Source organism: Peromyscus maniculatus, chromosome 21 (genome assembly GCF_049852395.1).
Source record: "Peromyscus maniculatus bairdii isolate BWxNUB_F1_BW_parent chromosome 21, HU_Pman_BW_mat_3.1, whole genome shotgun sequence".
Classification (NCBI taxonomy): Eukaryota; Metazoa; Chordata; class Mammalia; order Rodentia; family Cricetidae; genus Peromyscus; species Peromyscus maniculatus.
Genome location: NC_134872.1, coordinates 29,896,852 through 29,914,822, shown reverse-complemented (window position 1 = coordinate 29,914,822; position 17,971 = coordinate 29,896,852). Strand labels below are relative to the sequence as shown.

Here is a 17,971-nt window from a genome sequence, read left to right as displayed (position 1 = left end):
ATAATTTTCAATGACTAGTAAAAGGATTTAAAAAAATTTTTGTATTTTCTAAGAGTCTTTAATAGAACACTAAACCAGGCTCCTAATTCTAATTCATGATCATTATAGTACTTGGTTTGTTCCAAAGTATGTGTTCTTATTTTATCAGTGTGCTGCTGTTTTAACCTATAGATAAGGTTCCTGTTCTCTGTTTGTAGTCTGGTTACCTTGTCTGATCAGCTGTTTTGACTTGGTTACAGCACAAGAGAAGAATAAACCTGAAGATCTCACTCCAGATACTGATGTTCTCATTGTGTATGAACTCACTCCCACTCCTGAGCAGAAAGCCCTTGCAGACAAACTGCTGCTTCCTCCAACTTTCTTTTGTTATAAGAATAGGCCAGATTATGTTAGTGAAGAAGAGGAGGATGGTAAGTCTTTTGAAAATTACTCCTGGTAATATTAGTAATTGGGAGTATAGTTTAATTATTTAAAGTTTGACTTTTTGTTAGACATGGCAGTGCCTGTAACACGTGATAGGCTCAGGTAGGATGGCTGAGTTTGTATTCATGGGGAATTTCAGGCAAGTATAGGGTCACACTTCCTTTCTAAAAAAGAAACAAGGACTGGAGAGGTGGCTCAGGGGTTAAGAGCACTGCCTACTCTTCCAGAGGCCCTGAGTTCAATTCCCAGCAACCACATGGTGGCTCACAACCATCTGTAATGAGATCTGGTGTCCTCTTCTGGCCTGCAGGAATACATGCAGGCAGAACACTGTATACATAATAAATAAATCTTAAAAAGAAAAAGAAAGAAAATCTAACTAGACTTTTAGAACTTAAACTAATATCTTTAGAGGTAGGTGTTTACCCTGCATATATAAAATACTCAGTGGATGTAATAATCAGAAGAATGGCATTCATTAAAGAAGCTAACTTTGAAAAGTTAGTTCTTGTATGCCAGGCAGATTTTTTGAGGAAATTGGAAATAATCATAATTCCAGAAGTATTCAAAGTCAAAGAGGGAGAAAGGTAACACCCTCAGAGTCCCAGTAAGGTCATTTGGGCAGTGGTAGAATGTTGTTTGTCGGACCTGGTGACCGGGGACTGGAGCTGTGCTGAAGTGACAGAATGTTCAAAGGTGGGGGGGAGCCCAGTGGAACCTAACCGGGAGCAGGTCAAGGTCTGTGATGGGCAGAACTGAGTACCTCGTGGAGATAGAGAGGAAGAAAGTGAAGATCATCTCTAGGTTTGTGGCTAGGAAACCCTTGTTCTACTAAAGTTCTCTTATTCAATATAATGAATTGCATTTGAAGATGAAGATTTTGAAATGGCTGTCAAGAAGCTTAATGGAAAACTCTATCTGGATGACTTGGAAAAATACAGAACATTGGAAGAAAATCTGGCAGGTATGTTTATACAATTTTGATGTCCTCTTTTAAAGGTACTTCTGAGTCTGATAAGATCTGTAATTGCCAGTTTTATCTATGTGTTAAATCAGTGTTCATTTAAAACATTTTAAAAAATAACACTAGCTGAAAAACACCATTAATTTTGGTGGCGGTGGGCTGACTTCCTGAGCATTCATAGTCCTTGTTATGGAGATCTTTAAATTGCATTGAAAACCTCAGACTGGCAGTCGTGGAATGGTTGGATTTCTGATTGTGTCTTTGCTTGTGTTATGTGGCTTTTTCAGATAATGACAAAGAGTGTGTGATTGTTTGGGAAAAGAAACCAACAGTTGAAGAGAGAGCAAAAGCAGATACTTTAAAGCTCCCACCTACGTTCTTCTGTGGAGTCTGCAGTGACACAGATGAGGACAATGGAAATGGGGAGGACTTTCAGTCAGAGCTTCAAAAAGTGCATGAAGCGCAGGTCAGACTGGCTCCGTGTCTCCTTTCGGATCTCTTGTCTCTGTGATGGAGTACATTTGAAAATCTTACTACCGAATGATAATAATTGGCCTTGGCAAGCATCTGGGTTGGGTTACATAAAGAGAGAGCACTCAGGGTATCAAACCCCAGATTAAACTATAACAGTTAAAACACCACCAAGATTCTTTGTAGATATAAACCGATTAGTTTAAAATTTAACAGCTGGGCAGTGGTGATGGCTCATGCCTTTAATCCCAGCACTCAGGAGGCAGATCCAGGCATATCTCTGTGAGTTCAAGGCCAGCCTGGGCTACAGAGTGAGTTCTAGGACAGGCTCTACACAGAGAAACCCTGTCCCAAAAAACCAAAAATAAATAAATTTTAACGGTTAAATTATAGCTGATGCAATTTTTTTCCTCTTTGATTGAAAATAATTTTTTTTCCCTCACATAATATATCCTGATTTCCATTTTCCCTCCTTCTCCCATCCCCCCAGTTCCTCCCCACTCATTTCCTATCTGAATCTACTCCCTTTCTGTCTCTCGTTAGAAAACAAACAGGCTTCTAAGGTATAGTAATACAATAAAATCTAATACAAGAAAACAAAAACTTAACACATCAGAATTGGACAAAAACAAACAAGAGGAAAAGAGCTCAGGAGAAGGCACAAGCAGCAGAGACCCACTTGTTCAAACTCAGGAATCCCATTAAAGCACCAAACCGGAAGCCGTAATAGAGATGCAAGAGAGCCTAGTGCAGACCCCTGCAGGCCCTGGGCATGCTGTCTCAGTCTCTGAGGTCATAAGTGGGTTGAGCGTGTTCCTTTAGAAGGCCTTGTTTTCTTGGTGTCCTCCACTCCTCTGGCTCATAGGCTTTTTCTGCCTCCTCTTCTGCAGCATTCCCTGAGCCCTGAGAGAAGGAATTTTTTAGAGACACCCTATTTAGGGCTGAGTGTTCCAGAGTCTCTGAGTAAGAGTTTTTAACCCTAAGTGAACAATGAACGGTGTGCCATCTTACTGTTTGTCTTTGCTGAAGTGATACAGATCTTTTCATTCAGTTTGTACGTGGTTCTGACATTCCTATGAAAGACTTCATTTGGTTATGGTGTAGAACAGTTTTGTATCATTTAGTTTCTATTTGTGTAAATTTTGTTGCTGCTTTTAAAATGAATGTTCACAGGTAATAAATACTGTCGGAGTAGTTTCGGTATTAGCTTTAGCTTCCATATAAAAATTAGTATCAGGGCTGGATAGATGGAGTTCAGTCAAAGCACCCATCCACGCCAGTCAGCCTACACAACACTACCAGGGGGCTCAGTACCCTCTTCAGGCCTCTGTGGGTATCTGAACTCACTTGTGCATAATCTCTCACACACAGTGCAAGTAAAAATTAAAACTTAATACTGGACTGGGAGTGGTAATCCACACCTTTAAGTCTAGGTAGAAGTAGGTGGGTCTCTGAATTCCAGGCCAGTCAGGGCAACATAATGAATCTCACCTTTAAAAAGAAAGTTAATGGTATATAGTAAATAGGTTGGGAAGTACTTTTCTGTGCAACTATTTTCTAAAAGAGATTTTTGTCTGATTAATGTTTCCCCTTAAGTGTTTGATAGTTCTAACTAAAGGAACCGTACTAGGACAGGACATTTCTTAAGACCTTGAAAATGAATAAATGGAAGGTTCTGTGTGGAATGTCTGGTTAGGTTATTTGTCTCTTTGTTACTGAATGAGTTCTGATTATGTCTTTGAAGGAATTCTCAAATTGAAATTTGTAAACTTGTAGACTAAACTTTGGCTTATGAATTTTGGTATTGGAGACAGGATCACCTCACATTGTAGTACAGACTGGCTTTGACTTTCCTGGGACCTTCTCATCTCATCTTTAGAGGGCTGGCAGTGCAGGTGTTGGCGAGCACCACCCAGCTCATCGTCAGTCTCTTAATGCTGGAAGGTTCAGTATTGAACTACCCTACCTTCTTTGCTGTTTCTTTATTGATCTAGTAGAGAGTGCATCAGTTTCATGAGTTTGTCTTGTTTTCTGTTCTGTTCGGTTGCTCTCTTCCCATTCCTGCTCTTTATCTTTTCTGTGGCTCTTGACCCCCTCCCCCCACAGTATAAATAGACTTTGGCTTCATTTCTCCCCCTTGCTGAATTCCAGTGATTTCTGCTCTTTATTATTTCTTTCTTGCTTTGGGTTTACTTTGCTCTTTTTCTTTTTCTCTGATGTGGAAGCATGAGTACAGATTTCAGAGCATGTTCATTGTTTATACAAATGATCTTGTCCCGTAAGCACTAGTTAGGTGTATTGTTGTTATTTTGATTCAGGTCAGAATACTTGCAATTAGTTTTGACCCATGCATTAGACAGTTGTATGCCATTTAAAAATGGTGACTTTGTACATAGCATTCTCTTAGTGATTCATAGCTTAATTCAATTATGGTCTATGAGTATATATATATAGTTTATATAATTACATTGCTCCATGTGCTTTTTTATGAATTATTACAAATATCTAATGATTAATATCCTACAGAATGATTTAATTGCTTTAAAAACCTTCATGTTCTGTCTGTCAGCCCCTTTTCCTCTGTCATGCCCAAATGCTTGGCAAACATCATCTTTTTGTGCTTGTCTGGCTCTTGGTTGATAAACTACTACAGACCTGAGATGAGGGGGTTGGGTGGACAGAAAAGGGAGCAAGAGTAGGCCAGTGCTACAAAAGCAGGCCTTCCCTTAACTCCCGGTCAGAGTTGGGTGACAACTCCTTGGATTGTTGTGGTTCTTTGGTTAATTCCCAGGGTGGATGAAAGAGTTCATTTTGGTCATCTTTCTCTGTGTTTTCATGGAGAAAAATATTTGAGACGGTTCTTACCCTGCCATTCTAGGAGGGTAAATTGATCTTTCATCTTGATCACTTTTTTTATCTTGAAATTTTCCTGAAATCTGCTTTGTTTGATAAAGATACAGCCTTCTTTTTGTGTATGAGTGTGATAGATTACCTTTTTTAACCTTTTATTTGTGTTTATTGTTATGCCTCCAATCCCTCCAACTTCCTAGCCTCCTCCTAAACCCTGAGCATCATTCTGTTAATGTCCTGTGTGTGTTCCTTTTCCATGGGCCCAAACCCAGGGCCCTGCAGTTGCTCTGCAAACACTCTGCTAGCGACATATCCCCAACCCCTGGTGAGTTTTGTATTAAAAACAAAACGACCCTGATTGAAGAATCCTTTCACTAATGCTCAGACCATTTGACAGTCATTTAATCAGTGAGGTGATTGGGTCAAAGTTTACTGATTACTTTTAGTTTCCCTGTCCCTTCCTAGTTTTCATGACTGTTCATTTTCCTCCTTTTCAGTGATTACTGGAAAGATTAAAAAACACACACCAAACTTTATAGAAGTGCTTACTAATTTTCTGTTTGTGTTTCTTTTGTGGGGAGAAGGGGATGGTTTAATGGTATAGCGTTTTATTCTTTCCTCTGTGCAGAAATCCCAGAGTGAGAAAGTAACTGGTGTAGTCGGTGGTGAGTCTGCAGGTGAGACTGGCGTGACAAGCTCTTTTGTCTGTAAGTCTGAAGAACCTGATTCTAACACCAAATTGGGGAGCTCATCCCCGGTTTCTGGGACTGTGGACAAGCCTGTAGATTTGTGTACTAGAAAAGAAACTGACACGGAATTCCCAAGCCAAGGTAAGAAGAGTTGGTCATGTGTTTATATTGTGCAATATATAAGATACTGCCTGTATGTTTGAGGAAATAGACTTTTAAAGATAGGTTTGATTCTAAGAACTTAGCTGAAAATGTTTAAGGTATATATAGGGGCATAATGTATTTGTCACAGTAATCAAGTCATTGCCTTCTCAGTAAATAAAACACTAAGTAATAACATTTTTATCATTTGGTTTATTTATTTCATTATTATTATTTGTTTTGAAAGATAGGGTCTCTGTATAGCCCTGGATGGCCTGGAACTCACTATGCCGACCAGAAATCCACTTGCCTTTACCTTCCAAGTGCTAGGATTAAAGGTGTGCACTGCCACACCCAGCCTATCATTTGATTTTAAGCTATTAGGGAATACAAAGCATTATGATTGACCTGTCTGCATAAAAGAGAATAATTTACTTGCATGGTCATTTTCTTGGTGTTATATAATATTTTTAATTGACTTGTTGAGTTATATTAGTATTACTCATATTCACAGTGCTTTAGTTATGAATCATTATAGTAGGAGCTTAATATTTTTATGATATTAAAATATGTACAAGCCTCAAAACTTACTAATTTGTCAATTACAGTAATTAACTATTTGTATTACTATGTGTCTCAGTTTTTCTAAGTTGGAAGAAGTGTCTTTGTGAATTGTATTTCTTTTTTTTTTCCCTGTTATTTTTTTGATGATAGTGTGTGTGTACTACTTCTCCTCCTCTTCTTTTATTATTTTCTTTTTTTCTTTTCTTTTATTTTTTGCTGAATGTCATTTATTGAAGGAGGTAGGAGGTCTTAAATACAGGCTTACAGCACAATGGGAGAACCCCAGAGGGCAGAAGTTCGCTACCAATGTTTTACAATCTTGCATCTAAGCTGTTAATGCCCATTATGCACGATACACAGACAAGGAACTTCTCTTAAGCATTCAGGAGGGTGGAACCTAGCAGGGAATTAGCATAGGGAGGATATCAAGGTTAGCAAGCAAGGCAACAGTTACCCAAAACGGGGGCCAGGGCCCTACAGGTCCCCCTTTTATTAAAAAATGAGCTTCTGACTTGGGTTGCATGGGACATCAGCAGGTCACCTTACCCGTCATGGAGACGCCTGCCCAGGCCACACAGGTGCTCTGTCTTAGGTTGGTGAGTGCCCCCCAGGCATTACCTGTCTCTGAATACTCATTATCATACTGGCTCAATCGTGTGTGGGTTGCGGAGTTAACTGCTGCCAAAGATCTCAAAGTGGCACTGGGCTTGCAATCTGTGTGTTCGACACAGAAAAGACCAACAGAAGTCCTAACCCACCCATAGCCAGTAGGCTAAAGGCAACTGAGCCATTCCCTTTCTTAACAAGCCTTACTGCAAATTGGAGTCCTTGTAAGCTGGTATCCCAAAAGCAAATGGATCTTGAGTTTATAAATTTGTAATTTTCAAAGCCAATCGAACTGTATGTGAATTGTATTTCTTTATATGTGGACCGTATCTATACTACCTGTTTATGTTTTTGTTTTTTTTCCAGAAGTAGTCCCAACTTAGGTCACCAATAGTACATTTATGGGCACCTAAGAATCTTAATATACTGGGACAAAAAAGTAATTTCACAACCAAAACCTCTACATTTTCAGATAAAATTACGTAGGCCAAAACAATTTCAGAGATCATGAAACTGCATTGGTGGAGTTCAGAGAAGGCCTCCAAACCTCAATGAGCAAATCTGTGGGCATATTTATAGTAAAGAAAACACAAAAATTTAGTACAAGTGCCTACTGCTCTTACAGAGAACTTGAGTTCAGTTCCCAGCACCCATGGTAGGCAGCTCACCTATACCTCCAGGCCAGCCGATTTAGTACCCTCACTCTGGCTTTTTCGGGAGCCTGCACTGATGAACATCTACCCCCCCACAGGTACACATAAACATACAATTAAAAATAATCAATCTTTAAACAATGTTTGGTACAGATTTCTTCGAAGACCTTGCCTTTGCTTGTTTGAGAATAGAAGAACTTGTCAAAGCAGAAACTATTTAGTCCCGTTACGTAGCTTAGTGTGGGCAGCTCTGCAGTGCGGTGGTTTTTGAGGGGAATTTGGTTTAGAATTCCTGTTGATTGTGAATAGAATCTGTAAGTTCAATGTTACTAAACAAGTTTAGAATTGAATGTATTTTGTAACTTAAAATGTAGTTTGTAAAAAAAAAAAAAAAACTCAAAAATTTGTCTTGGAATTTGAAGGCATTTTAGAAGAATAAATACTAAATTTTAAAAATGTAGTTTATAACATCCCTTCACTTGGAGTACAGAGAGTCCTGTTACTTTTGGGTCTTAGGTAAGGTTTTGATGTATATCTTAAAGTCTATCTTAACTTAAATAGGAAATGTTTTTTTCCTTTTTGCAGGGGAAAGTAAAACTGTTTTGTTTGGATTTGGAAGTGGTACAGGGCTGTCATTTGCAGACTTGGCTTCAAGCAATTCTGGGGACTTTGCTTTTGGTACTAAAGGTAAGATCAAGAGGAAAGATATTAATGATCATGTCAGCCAAGTGTAACTGAAAAAGGCAGTCCTTTTCATGGTGTGACTGAGTGTAGTGGCCCTGTCCTTGGTTTGTCTAATGTTTTAGTAATTAGACTTACACAGTCGATTACTGATGATGATAATAGCTATAAAGATTTTCCAACTTAAGTCAATACTGTTAGCCCTTCCTTTCCTCATATACAGGTATGTTTTCCAGTTTTGGAATAACCCCAACTTAGCACTGAATCTTTAAATGTTTGTGTTCTTAAATTTGATTTGTTAATATTTCAGGATTTGTGAGTGTATTTTTTAAGACAAGTTGGATCTCTGTATTAGATTGTGCAAATTGTGCTAGAGTAAGTTACTAATTAGTATTCTTTTTCATTTATCAGTGGTGTTTATTTTTTTAAGATTTATTTATTTGCTGGACCTGGTGGTGCACTCCTTTAATCCCAGCACTTGGGAGGTAGAGGCAGGTGGATCTCTGTGAATTCAAGACCAGCCTGGTCTACAGAGCTAGTTCCAGGACAGCCAGGGCTACACACAGAGAAACCCTGCCTCAAAAAAAGAACCAAAAAGGTTTTGCGCGCGCGCGCGCGCGCGCGCGCGCGCGCGCGCGTGTGTGTGTGTGTGTGTGTGTGTGTGTGTGTGTGTGTGTGTGTTTTGCTTGCATGTATGTATGTATGTATTTTCACCATATGCATGCAGTGCCTTTGGCGGGCAAATCCTCTAGAATCGGAGTTAAGTACATACAGATAGTTGTGAGCTGCCATGTGGGTGCTATTTGTTTCAAGTGTTATTAGCATTACACTTCATTATATTTACTCATAAGAGCTTTCATATTGTGAATATAGCACCATTTAAATGATTGTATAAGATGTTTGGAGAAGAAAAGTTGTTGAAGAATACTAAAATAGTACAATTTAAAATATAGTTCATATTTTTTTTTTTTTTTTTTTTTGGTTTTTCGAGACAGGGTTTCTCTGTGTAGCTTTGTGCCTTTTCCTGGAACTCACTTGGTAGTCCAGGCATGTATTTATATATTTTACAGGTCATGCTACTTATAGAAATGCTTTAAACTTTAGAAATGATTGATAGGATTTTACATTAGAATTTATAGTTTTACTTATGCCGAGTAATTGTCTTTTGAAACAGGTTCTTATATTGTCCTTCGCTGGCTAGAACTCCTATGTGCTAGGCTGGCCTTGAACTTACAAAGACCCACCTGCCTCTGCTTCCTGAGTGCTGGGATTAAAGTGTGCACCACTATGCCTGGTTGTACTTTCTTAAATTAGTATTTTATCCTGTAAGTCTGCTGCAATCAGTTGTGTTCCATAGTTGTTGAAATTGTCAGAATATTATTATCTTAAACATCTCAAATAGGTATGTTTAAGACATTGTTGAAAACTTGATGTGCCTATGAAATAATTGGGAAGTCATCTACAAAATCTACAAAATGTAAAACAAAAAGTTCACAGTTTAAATAGCCTAATTTATTTATCAGATAAAAATTTCCAGTGGGCAAATACTGGAGCAGCTGTGTTCGGCACACAGTCAACAAGTAAAGGTGGTGAAGATGAGGACGGCAGTGATGAGGAAGTGGTTCACAGTGAAGATATTCATTTCGAACCCATAGTCTCCCTGCCAGAGGTGAGTGGAGCCAAAGTGTACACATTTGCCCTAAGTTAATTCTTCTTTTTGATACTGCTACCTACATTTCTTCCCAGAACAGTTAAACATGAGATTTTCAGAATTTTTAAAAATTATTATTTATTTTATGTGTATGCGCCTTTTGTGAGCATGCATGTCTGTGTGCCATGTGTGCCTATTGTCTGCAGAGGCCATATCCCCTTGGACTGGAGTTACATACAGATGGAGTTACAGATAGTTTGAACTTCCATATGGGTGCTGGGAATTGAACCCAGGTCCTCTGTAAGAGCAGCCAATGCTACTAACTGCTGAGTTATATCTCTAGCCCAGGTTTCTAGACTTTAAGGAGAAATTGTTTTGAATTTTTTCATGTGTAGTACTGGGGATTTAATCTATTGCTAGCTCATGTTAGCAAACACCACTCAAGTGTGCACTCACCTTTGCCCTGGAGTTTTTATGTAAATGATGCTTGGTGTAAGTTGTTTATGCACTTGTTAGAAATATTTTTGTTTTTTCTTTTTAGTTTTTTTATTTTGTGTGTCTATATGTGTATATGTTTAGATAGTGGGGCGGGAGTGAGGAAGAAAGGAAGTAGGTGTGCACATATCACAGTGAGTATGAGAGGATACAAGCAGGTATGTATATGCCACGGTGCTATGTGGAGGTCAGGATAGCTTTCCAGGGTTTGAACTCAGGTTGTCAGAATTGCAAGTATGTATACAGGTTGCAAGTACTAACTGGCCATCCTGCTGAGCCATAAGCATTTTTATTATGCCATTAGGAGATCATGTTTGTCTTCATAAAATAATTTTAGGGACAGAATAGAGAAGAGTGTGGTTTTAGGAAAATTATCATGTCCATTTTCAATCTCAGTAGTTACTATTACACTTTAAGAATAATCATTGCTGTGGCTGCAGAGATCTGCTCAGGGGTAGAGAGTGTGTACTATTCTTGTTGGTTCCCAGCACCCATGCCATGTAGCTCACAGTTTCCAGAGGAGGCCAATGCCTTTGGCCTCGTAGGCACCTGTATTCATGCACACATAACCCCCACCTCCCCTCCCCACACAGAATTAAAAATAAAATACATCTTTAAAGAAATAATAAAAGGATTGGAGAGATGGCTCAATGGTTAATTCCCAGTACCTATACAGTAGCTAACAATTGCCTATAACTCTGCTTCCAAGGGATCTGATACCCTCCTCTGGCTTCAGGGGCAATGGATACATGCAGTACATAGATACACATGCAGGCAAAACAGCCATACACATAAAATAAAAATAAATGGTACAGAAAGAAATGGCCTTTTCTTGAGACAGCATGTTGTTACATAGCACTAGCTGGCCTGTAATTCACTGTGTAGCCCAGGTTGGCCTCCAACTTGTAGTCATCTTCCTGCTTCTCAGCTCTGGAATGCTAGGATTGCTGCACATGATGCAAAGAACCACATTTCCTCTGGTCTCATATAGCCCAGGCTTGGCTTGAACTTCTAATCCTCTTGCTTCCATACCCACATGTTGGGATTATTGGTGTATACTGCCATGCTTGGTAAGAACCAGCACTATTTTTTTTTTTTTTTGGTTTTTTTGAGACAGGGTTTCTCTGTGTAGTTTTGGTGCCTGTCTTGGGATCTCGCGCTTTAAATCAGTCTGGCCTTGAACTCACAGAGATCCGCCTGGCTCTGCCTCTCGAGTGCTGGGATTAAAGGCGTCTGTCGCTGCCGCCTGGCAAGAACCAGCACTTTTGAAACCTCTTCTGACCTTTAAAGGCATTTTATTTTCACAAAAAGTAAGGTATTATATAATAGAAAAATATTTAATGATAAATCACATCTTTACTGCTTAACCAAGTCAGATATATTACTAGTCTAGGGTGTTGTTAGTTACCATGATACTGTAAAACCTGTTGGCATTGGTTAATGGAATTTGTTATAAACAGCTGTTTATGTAATAGCTGTTTTCATTTGTTTTCATAGGTAGAAGTGAAGTCTGGAGAAGAAGATGAAGAAATTCTGTTCAAAGAAAGAGCCAAACTTTATAGATGGGATAGAGATGTCAGTCAGTGGAAGGAGAGAGGTATTGGAGATATAAAGATTCTTTGGCATACAATGAAGAATTATTATCGGATCCTAATGAGAAGAGACCAAGTTTTTAAAGTGTGTGCAAACCATGTTATTACCAAAGCCATGGAGTTAAAACCTTTAAATGTTTCAAATAATGCTTTAGTGTGGACTGCTTCAGATTATGCTGGTGAGTTACTACCTTCAAATGCCTTTTAATTTCATTGACTGTGGTGATATTGTGTTCCCCAATATATTGTGCATCCTAATAAACTTATCTGGGGAGCATTCATCCCAATGGCTCCGGGTTTGTTTTCATTAACAAGACCTTTTAAGATCGTGCTACAATTGACTTTTCTGAAATCTATAAAATATACATGCTTTGTGAGTTACTTTATATTAAGGTCTCTCTCCTTCTCTCCCCCCCCACCCCCCCATAGATGGAGAAGCAAAGGTAGAACAGCTGGCAGTGAGATTTAAAACAAAGGAAATGACTGAGTGTTTTAAGAAAAAATTTGAAGAATGTCAACAAAATATATTGAAACTCCAAAATGGACAAGTATCCCTTGCAGCAGAATTATCAAAGGAGACCAATCCTGTGGTGTTCTTTGATGTTTGTGCGGATGGTGAACCTCTAGGACGGGTAGTCATGGAATTATTTTCAGATATCGTTCCTCAAACTGCAGAGAACTTCAGAGCATTATGCACTGGAGAGAAGGGCTTTGGTTTCAAGAACTCTATTTTCCACCGAGTGGTTCCAGATTTTGTTTGCCAAGTAAGTATCACTATACATCCATCATAGTTAAATCTGCTCAGACTAGACCACACCAACTCAGGAAGGCTTTCTTCTTGCCCTCATTCTCATCTTGGGAATTTTCAGCTTTCCCACACCGTAGTTGGCATTGAACTTGACACTCGATTCCTTTTCAAACATGTAGACTGACAGGCTCCAGATTTCTAATGTTTGGTACATGCTAGAAACAGAATGAGGGAAAAACCTTTTCCCCTCAAAACATGTATTTCTTAGTTTTCAAAATGTATTTTTAAAGAAATAGGGCATTTGGAATTTACTCTGTCATGATTTCTGTGTATTTTAATGTTTTAGTCAGTATTAATGGAAATATTTTTTTTTTTGTTTACAGGGGGGAGATATCACCAAACATGATGGAACAGGAGGACAGTCCATTTATGGAGATAAATTTGAAGATGAAAACTTTAATGTGAAACACACTGGTCCTGGCTTACTATCCATGGCCAATAGGGGCCGGGATACCAACAATTCTCAATTTTTTATAACACTGAAGAAAGCAGAACATTTGGACTTTAAGCATGTAGTGTTTGGATTTGTTAAGGATGGCATGGATACTGTGAGAAAGATTGAATCGTTTGGTTCTCCTAAAGGGTCTGTTAGTCGAAGAATTAGTATCACAGAATGTGGACAGCTATAAAATAATTTTCATAGTGAATTTAATCTATATAAACAGTTGAATTGATGCTTGTTACAGGCAATATGGTAATTATGTTCACCTTTTGAAAACAGACGTTTCCAATGTATAAATGTAAAATTGTAGCTTATAGCTGTTGTCACTTTTTAATGTGTGATAATTGATCTTGCATGGTATGAAATAAAAGTTTAAACACTGGTGTATTTCAGGTGTACTTGTGTTTATGTACTCCTGACATATCTGTATTAGAATGGCTAATACTAATTTTGTTAAAAGCAATAGAGCTTCCCAGACTATTGAAGGAATATGATATATGCAATCTTATTTTAATTCCTGTTAAGATATTTGGATTTCCTGCATGGTACTTACCATTGAATAAGGGGACCACAACTCAGATAATTTTATTTTAGAATTGAAATATATATATGGTAATCTTAACTATCCGTGTGCTCATTTATGTATAGACTCATTTCTGAATGGATAGAGCCACAGAAGATAGGAGTTAACCAAAGTGCTCTTCTGTCATTTTTATGCTCCTGTATAGTTAACAGTTAGCTTTGAAGTAGAATACTGTCTTTTCTTAAGATATGTAGTTCCCTTTGGAAGACATTAATTTTTACATTTTAAATAAGTTGATCATTTCCTTAGTTAGCTCTCCTCCTCCCCATCCTCCCATCTTCCCTTCCTTTTTTCTTCCTTCTTTCCATTCGCTTTTCTGTTACCTGTCTCTACTACCTCAGAAACTTCAGCTTGGTCCTGATGATAGAATTGAATTTTTCTCTAGTTCTTGTGATAAAGTATGAATATTTTTAAAAGATCTATACCATGTTCTTTGGTTAAAGATTTGCTTTATATTAGATTGTTGCAGTACCTTTTTCTGGTGAATTTTGTAGCAGAAATAAAGTGATAATTGGTAACAGCCATGACATTTAAAACATTCATTCCTTGTGCATCTAAGTTGTCTGTTCGTTCTGTGACTAGATGGAAAATGAGATCTGTTAAAGGCCAACACTGATAAACCTGAAAATGTACTTGGATGTGGTTTGTGTCAAACAGGCAGACTGTTAAAGGAACAGCATGTTCTCATGGCCTACTTGGTACAGAACTAAGGAATCTAGTTAGATATAAAAGTCTCTGTTTTCCAAGTGAGTCTGGAGTCCTTTCTATTTTCTTGTGTTCAACTATTAGAAGAGAGCAAGGAAGGTTATGGTTTGTGTAATGAATTATGGAATATCATCACTAAAAAATGCTCATTCCACAGCCAGGTACATGAAATAAACCTACCTCAAGTTGGCCTTGTAAAGAAAACCATGCACATTTAGTGACTTCTTCGGAAACCTGTGTAATATAAACTCATGTAAAAGTATTGAAACTTTTCAGCTGAGAAGTTGACAACATCATTTTAATCTAAGTAAAATGGAAATGTCTTCTTAAAAAGTCATCTCCTATAGCCCAGGATTACCTTGAGCTTGCTTTGTAGCTGAGGCTGGATTTGCAACTCTTCTTGATCTCACTACCTCTACTGGGATTACAGGCATGTACTTAGAGTGCATGGTAGCAAATGCTTTTTAAGAGATACTTTACACTTACTTTGCTTTTTCAAACCATTAGGATTATTAAAGATCTTTCAAAAACTTGACAAAATGGTGTGTTAAACTAACTTTTCCAGGATTGGCATTAATAACAGAGATATTTCCAACCTGTTGAGTTACAAAAGGTTTGTGAGGCGCACCATTTTGGGTGCTGGGAATGGAACCCAAGTCCTCTGGAAGATCAGTCGGTGCTCTCAATGGCTGAGCTATCCAGTTCCAACAAAGAAGTTTAAAAGAAGCTTCAGTTATTTTATAAGATATTTGATACATTTCAGAACAGTTTGATTTGTTATGTTACAAACCCACATTGATAGGTTTATCTTTTCCAACTGGCTAGATTTGCTGTGCTCATTAAAATCTGCCTCCACACCCCCAGAATAAAACAATTTAGATGATATTTTATAGCAAAAAGTATTCTTTAAGTAACTTTTTTTAAACAGTAAGTTTGCTGTCTACTTGCTAAAGTATCAGCTTTGGAAAGTTAAAAGTAAGCTAGAGAATTTAGTGGTTGGTACCCACATGTGCACTTACTAGAATATCTCAGTGTAAAAGTACAAGCTTGTATCACAGTAAGGTGGAACACAGCGCTGTGGGGCTAGGGAAAGAGGTTTTTGTTTTAAACCAAACTACATGTTTACAGGGAGTTTTTTAGACTTCATGAGGTAGATCTCCTTATGTAGCTGAGGCAGCTGTCCAACTGATAATGACCATGTAGCCCAGGTAGTCCTCCTGCCTCCACCTTCCACGACTATCCCAAATTTATTTTAGTGCCCTATTGCACCACCTATGGAGATAGGCAAAGGAATTGAAAGGTAATTTGCTGCCGTTTATGTGCCTAGCGTTCAGACATGTCCTGGTTTTTCCGTGATAGTAAGCCACTTTTGATGATGAGACGTGTGTTTGGGCAAGTTCTATGCACAGTAAATGTAGCCTATGTTCCACATGGCCCCAGGCCCTGGGGAGCACGGTGGCCCTCAGGTGTGCCGGGCGGGCCTGTGCTCGCAGGAGAAGGTGGAATGCCGCTTTTCCCTTCTCACTTCACTCACTGCGGGGGTGTGGGGTGTGTGTGTGGGTGTCTGGGAGTCTTGGAACCATAGGACAAGACACTAAACGGGACAAAGAGGAACCGGGCTGCCGCGCGCCTTCACAACCCTTTTCCTATTGGCTCCCGGCGTCCCCGGGGGCGGGGCCGGGCGTCGTGACGTTTGCCCTCCCTGACGCGGCCAGGAGCGCGGTTCCCCGGGCGACCGCGGTCAGCCACCCACCATGGACCGCAGGGTGGTCAAGCCACCCGGACAGGACATGGTCGTGGAGCGTCTCAAAAGCCGCTACGGCCTGGCGGGAAGCTGCCCCGTGGAGGTGAGGGGAGCGGAGGCCGCGGCGTGCTCCGCTGGGCGGCTGCGGGCGGGCGGGCGGGGGGCTCCGGCCTGCCTTCCTCTGGGCGGCTCGCCCGACCACGCCTCCGTCGGGGAAACCGCCGAGACGGGCGTGGCGTGGCTTTGGTCCTGCTGGCGGGGACCCGAGTGCAGCAGGCGGAGAAGACAATGTAGTTCTTTCCGGAAAGCCTCTTGCTCCCAAGTCATTGCAAACTTAGAGGAAAGTTGTGGCAGCGTGCATTCTTGTAGTCCTCTCCTGAATGCGCCACTCACCAGGGCCGTCTTGCCAGGTTTGCTGCGGGACCCCCTCTGAGGCAGTTTGCTTAATGTCAGTCTGTGAGAGGCTGGCTAGATCGAACCTCCCATGGATGCTGGAAGAACTGAAGCGGGGAAACCAATTGCAGCCCTGCAGTTTCCACGAGACTCGTTTTTTATTATCACACCTCCCTTGATAACAGAGTTAGGAGTTTACATTTAAGTTGAGAAACTACTTCACAGCCTAGCAAATTCAAGGCTTTATAAAGCACAACAATGTTGTCTTCAGAAAAACATCTGAGGTATTTACCCTATTCTCCAGAAGTTGAGGAAGGTCGCAGGCCTTCCTGAGTTCCTTTCCACATTTGCTGTCTTTCCAAAATCCCTTCTTGAGAAATATCAGTATATCTGTGTTCCCACGCCCGTGTCACAAATTCATTCCATCCTCACGTAACCTTAATTCAGACGCAACACATAACTCCTCTAGTTTGGTTTTCCTGTGAAGTACGTTCTGAAAATTTTAAACTCTCATTGATATTCTCCAGGAAATTTAGTATTGCTACAATAATACAGGATAATGTATAGCTCATACAAGGATTTCACTAATTACCTCAATTATTGAAAGTGTTTCCTGGTGCAGATACCACCCCAGTCTGAACATTACACACGGTTGTGTCTTGCCTTTAATCTACATCAGATGCCCACACTCAGTTTCTTATATTAATGCTTTCACAAGGTCGAAGACTGTTGTGTTTGAGTTTGTCTGATGGATACTGGTTTGATTTGATTCTGGTTTTGTATTTTTGGCAGGAATATGACATGAGTGGCGTGTGGGCCGCACTGATGAATCAACAGGTACATGATGTTTGCTTGTCTAATTAGTGATGCTGATGTTGGTTAGGGCGTGGCCCCTAGGTTTTTCCATGCTTACCTTGTAATTGTAATCTGTGGAAAGATATTTTAAGGGACTATTTCTTAGTGTTTAAGTTAAGTGTGTCTTTTTTATTCTCCTAGCGTGAGCTTTCAAATTTTGATCAGACTAAATATAAAAGAAGAATTCCAACCTCCCCAGGTAAGCCAATAGAATATTTTGTATATTTGAGTATTCTTAACAAGTTTAATCTGAAAGAGATTTTTGTAAATGTATAGACTGTAGGGTTAGTGTTACTTATTTTTTATTTAGAAAAAGTTTTCAATTGGTAATCACCTAATAATAATTGAATTTAGGGATGACTGTGTGAGAGGCCTTTATAAATTAAATTGAATGAGGTTTTTTGGGGTGTATGTGTGTATGTGTGTGTGTTTATAGTCTGTGCACCTTCCTTTATTTTCACTCCCGGGGTTCTGGGAGTCAGAACCAGACCCTTGGTCAGGGCTGAGAAGTGCTTGACCACTAAGCTCTCTCCCCAGCTGATAGGTTTGCTTTTGACGATGTTAACAGTTGAGCAGACTCGATTGGGTGAAGAACACTAGTTGGTATCTTTACGCAGAAAGAGTCTCTAGGATAGAAACTAAAGGAAAAATTTATGATGTG

General features: G+C 39.5%; 2 protein-coding genes across 4 annotated transcripts in view; both read left to right on the top strand.

Annotated features, from left to right (window-relative positions):
* LOC102905087 (E3 SUMO-protein ligase RanBP2) overlaps positions 1-14,155 on the top strand; it is a 54,130-nt gene extending 39,975 nt beyond the window's left edge. For both annotated transcript variants that reach the window (XM_042266065.2, XM_076557227.1), the window contains 9 exons: positions 240-410; positions 1,295-1,387; positions 1,675-1,853; positions 5,337-5,538; positions 7,947-8,048; positions 9,566-9,711; positions 11,686-11,959; positions 12,210-12,544; positions 12,912-14,155. In XM_042266065.2, the coding sequence (XP_042121999.2) occupies positions 240-410; positions 1,295-1,387; positions 1,675-1,853; positions 5,337-5,538; positions 7,947-8,048; positions 9,566-9,711; positions 11,686-11,959; positions 12,210-12,544; positions 12,912-13,217 (1,808 nt within the window). In that variant the 3' untranslated portion in view covers positions 13,218-14,155. The remainder of the gene's footprint in view (positions 1-239; positions 411-1,294; positions 1,388-1,674; positions 1,854-5,336; positions 5,539-7,946; positions 8,049-9,565; positions 9,712-11,685; positions 11,960-12,209; positions 12,545-12,911) is intronic.
* Positions 14,156-16,014: 1,859 nt separating this feature from the next.
* Ccdc138 (coiled-coil domain containing 138) overlaps positions 16,015-17,971 on the top strand; it is a 63,328-nt gene continuing 61,371 nt past the window's right edge. For both annotated transcript variants that reach the window (XM_042266538.2, XM_076557229.1), the window contains exons 1-3: positions 16,015-16,165; positions 17,248-17,292; positions 17,452-17,509. In XM_042266538.2, coding sequence (XP_042122472.2) covers positions 16,073-16,165; positions 17,248-17,292; positions 17,452-17,509 — 196 coding nt within the window. In that variant the 5' untranslated portion in view covers positions 16,015-16,072. The remainder of the gene's footprint in view (positions 16,166-17,247; positions 17,293-17,451; positions 17,510-17,971) is intronic.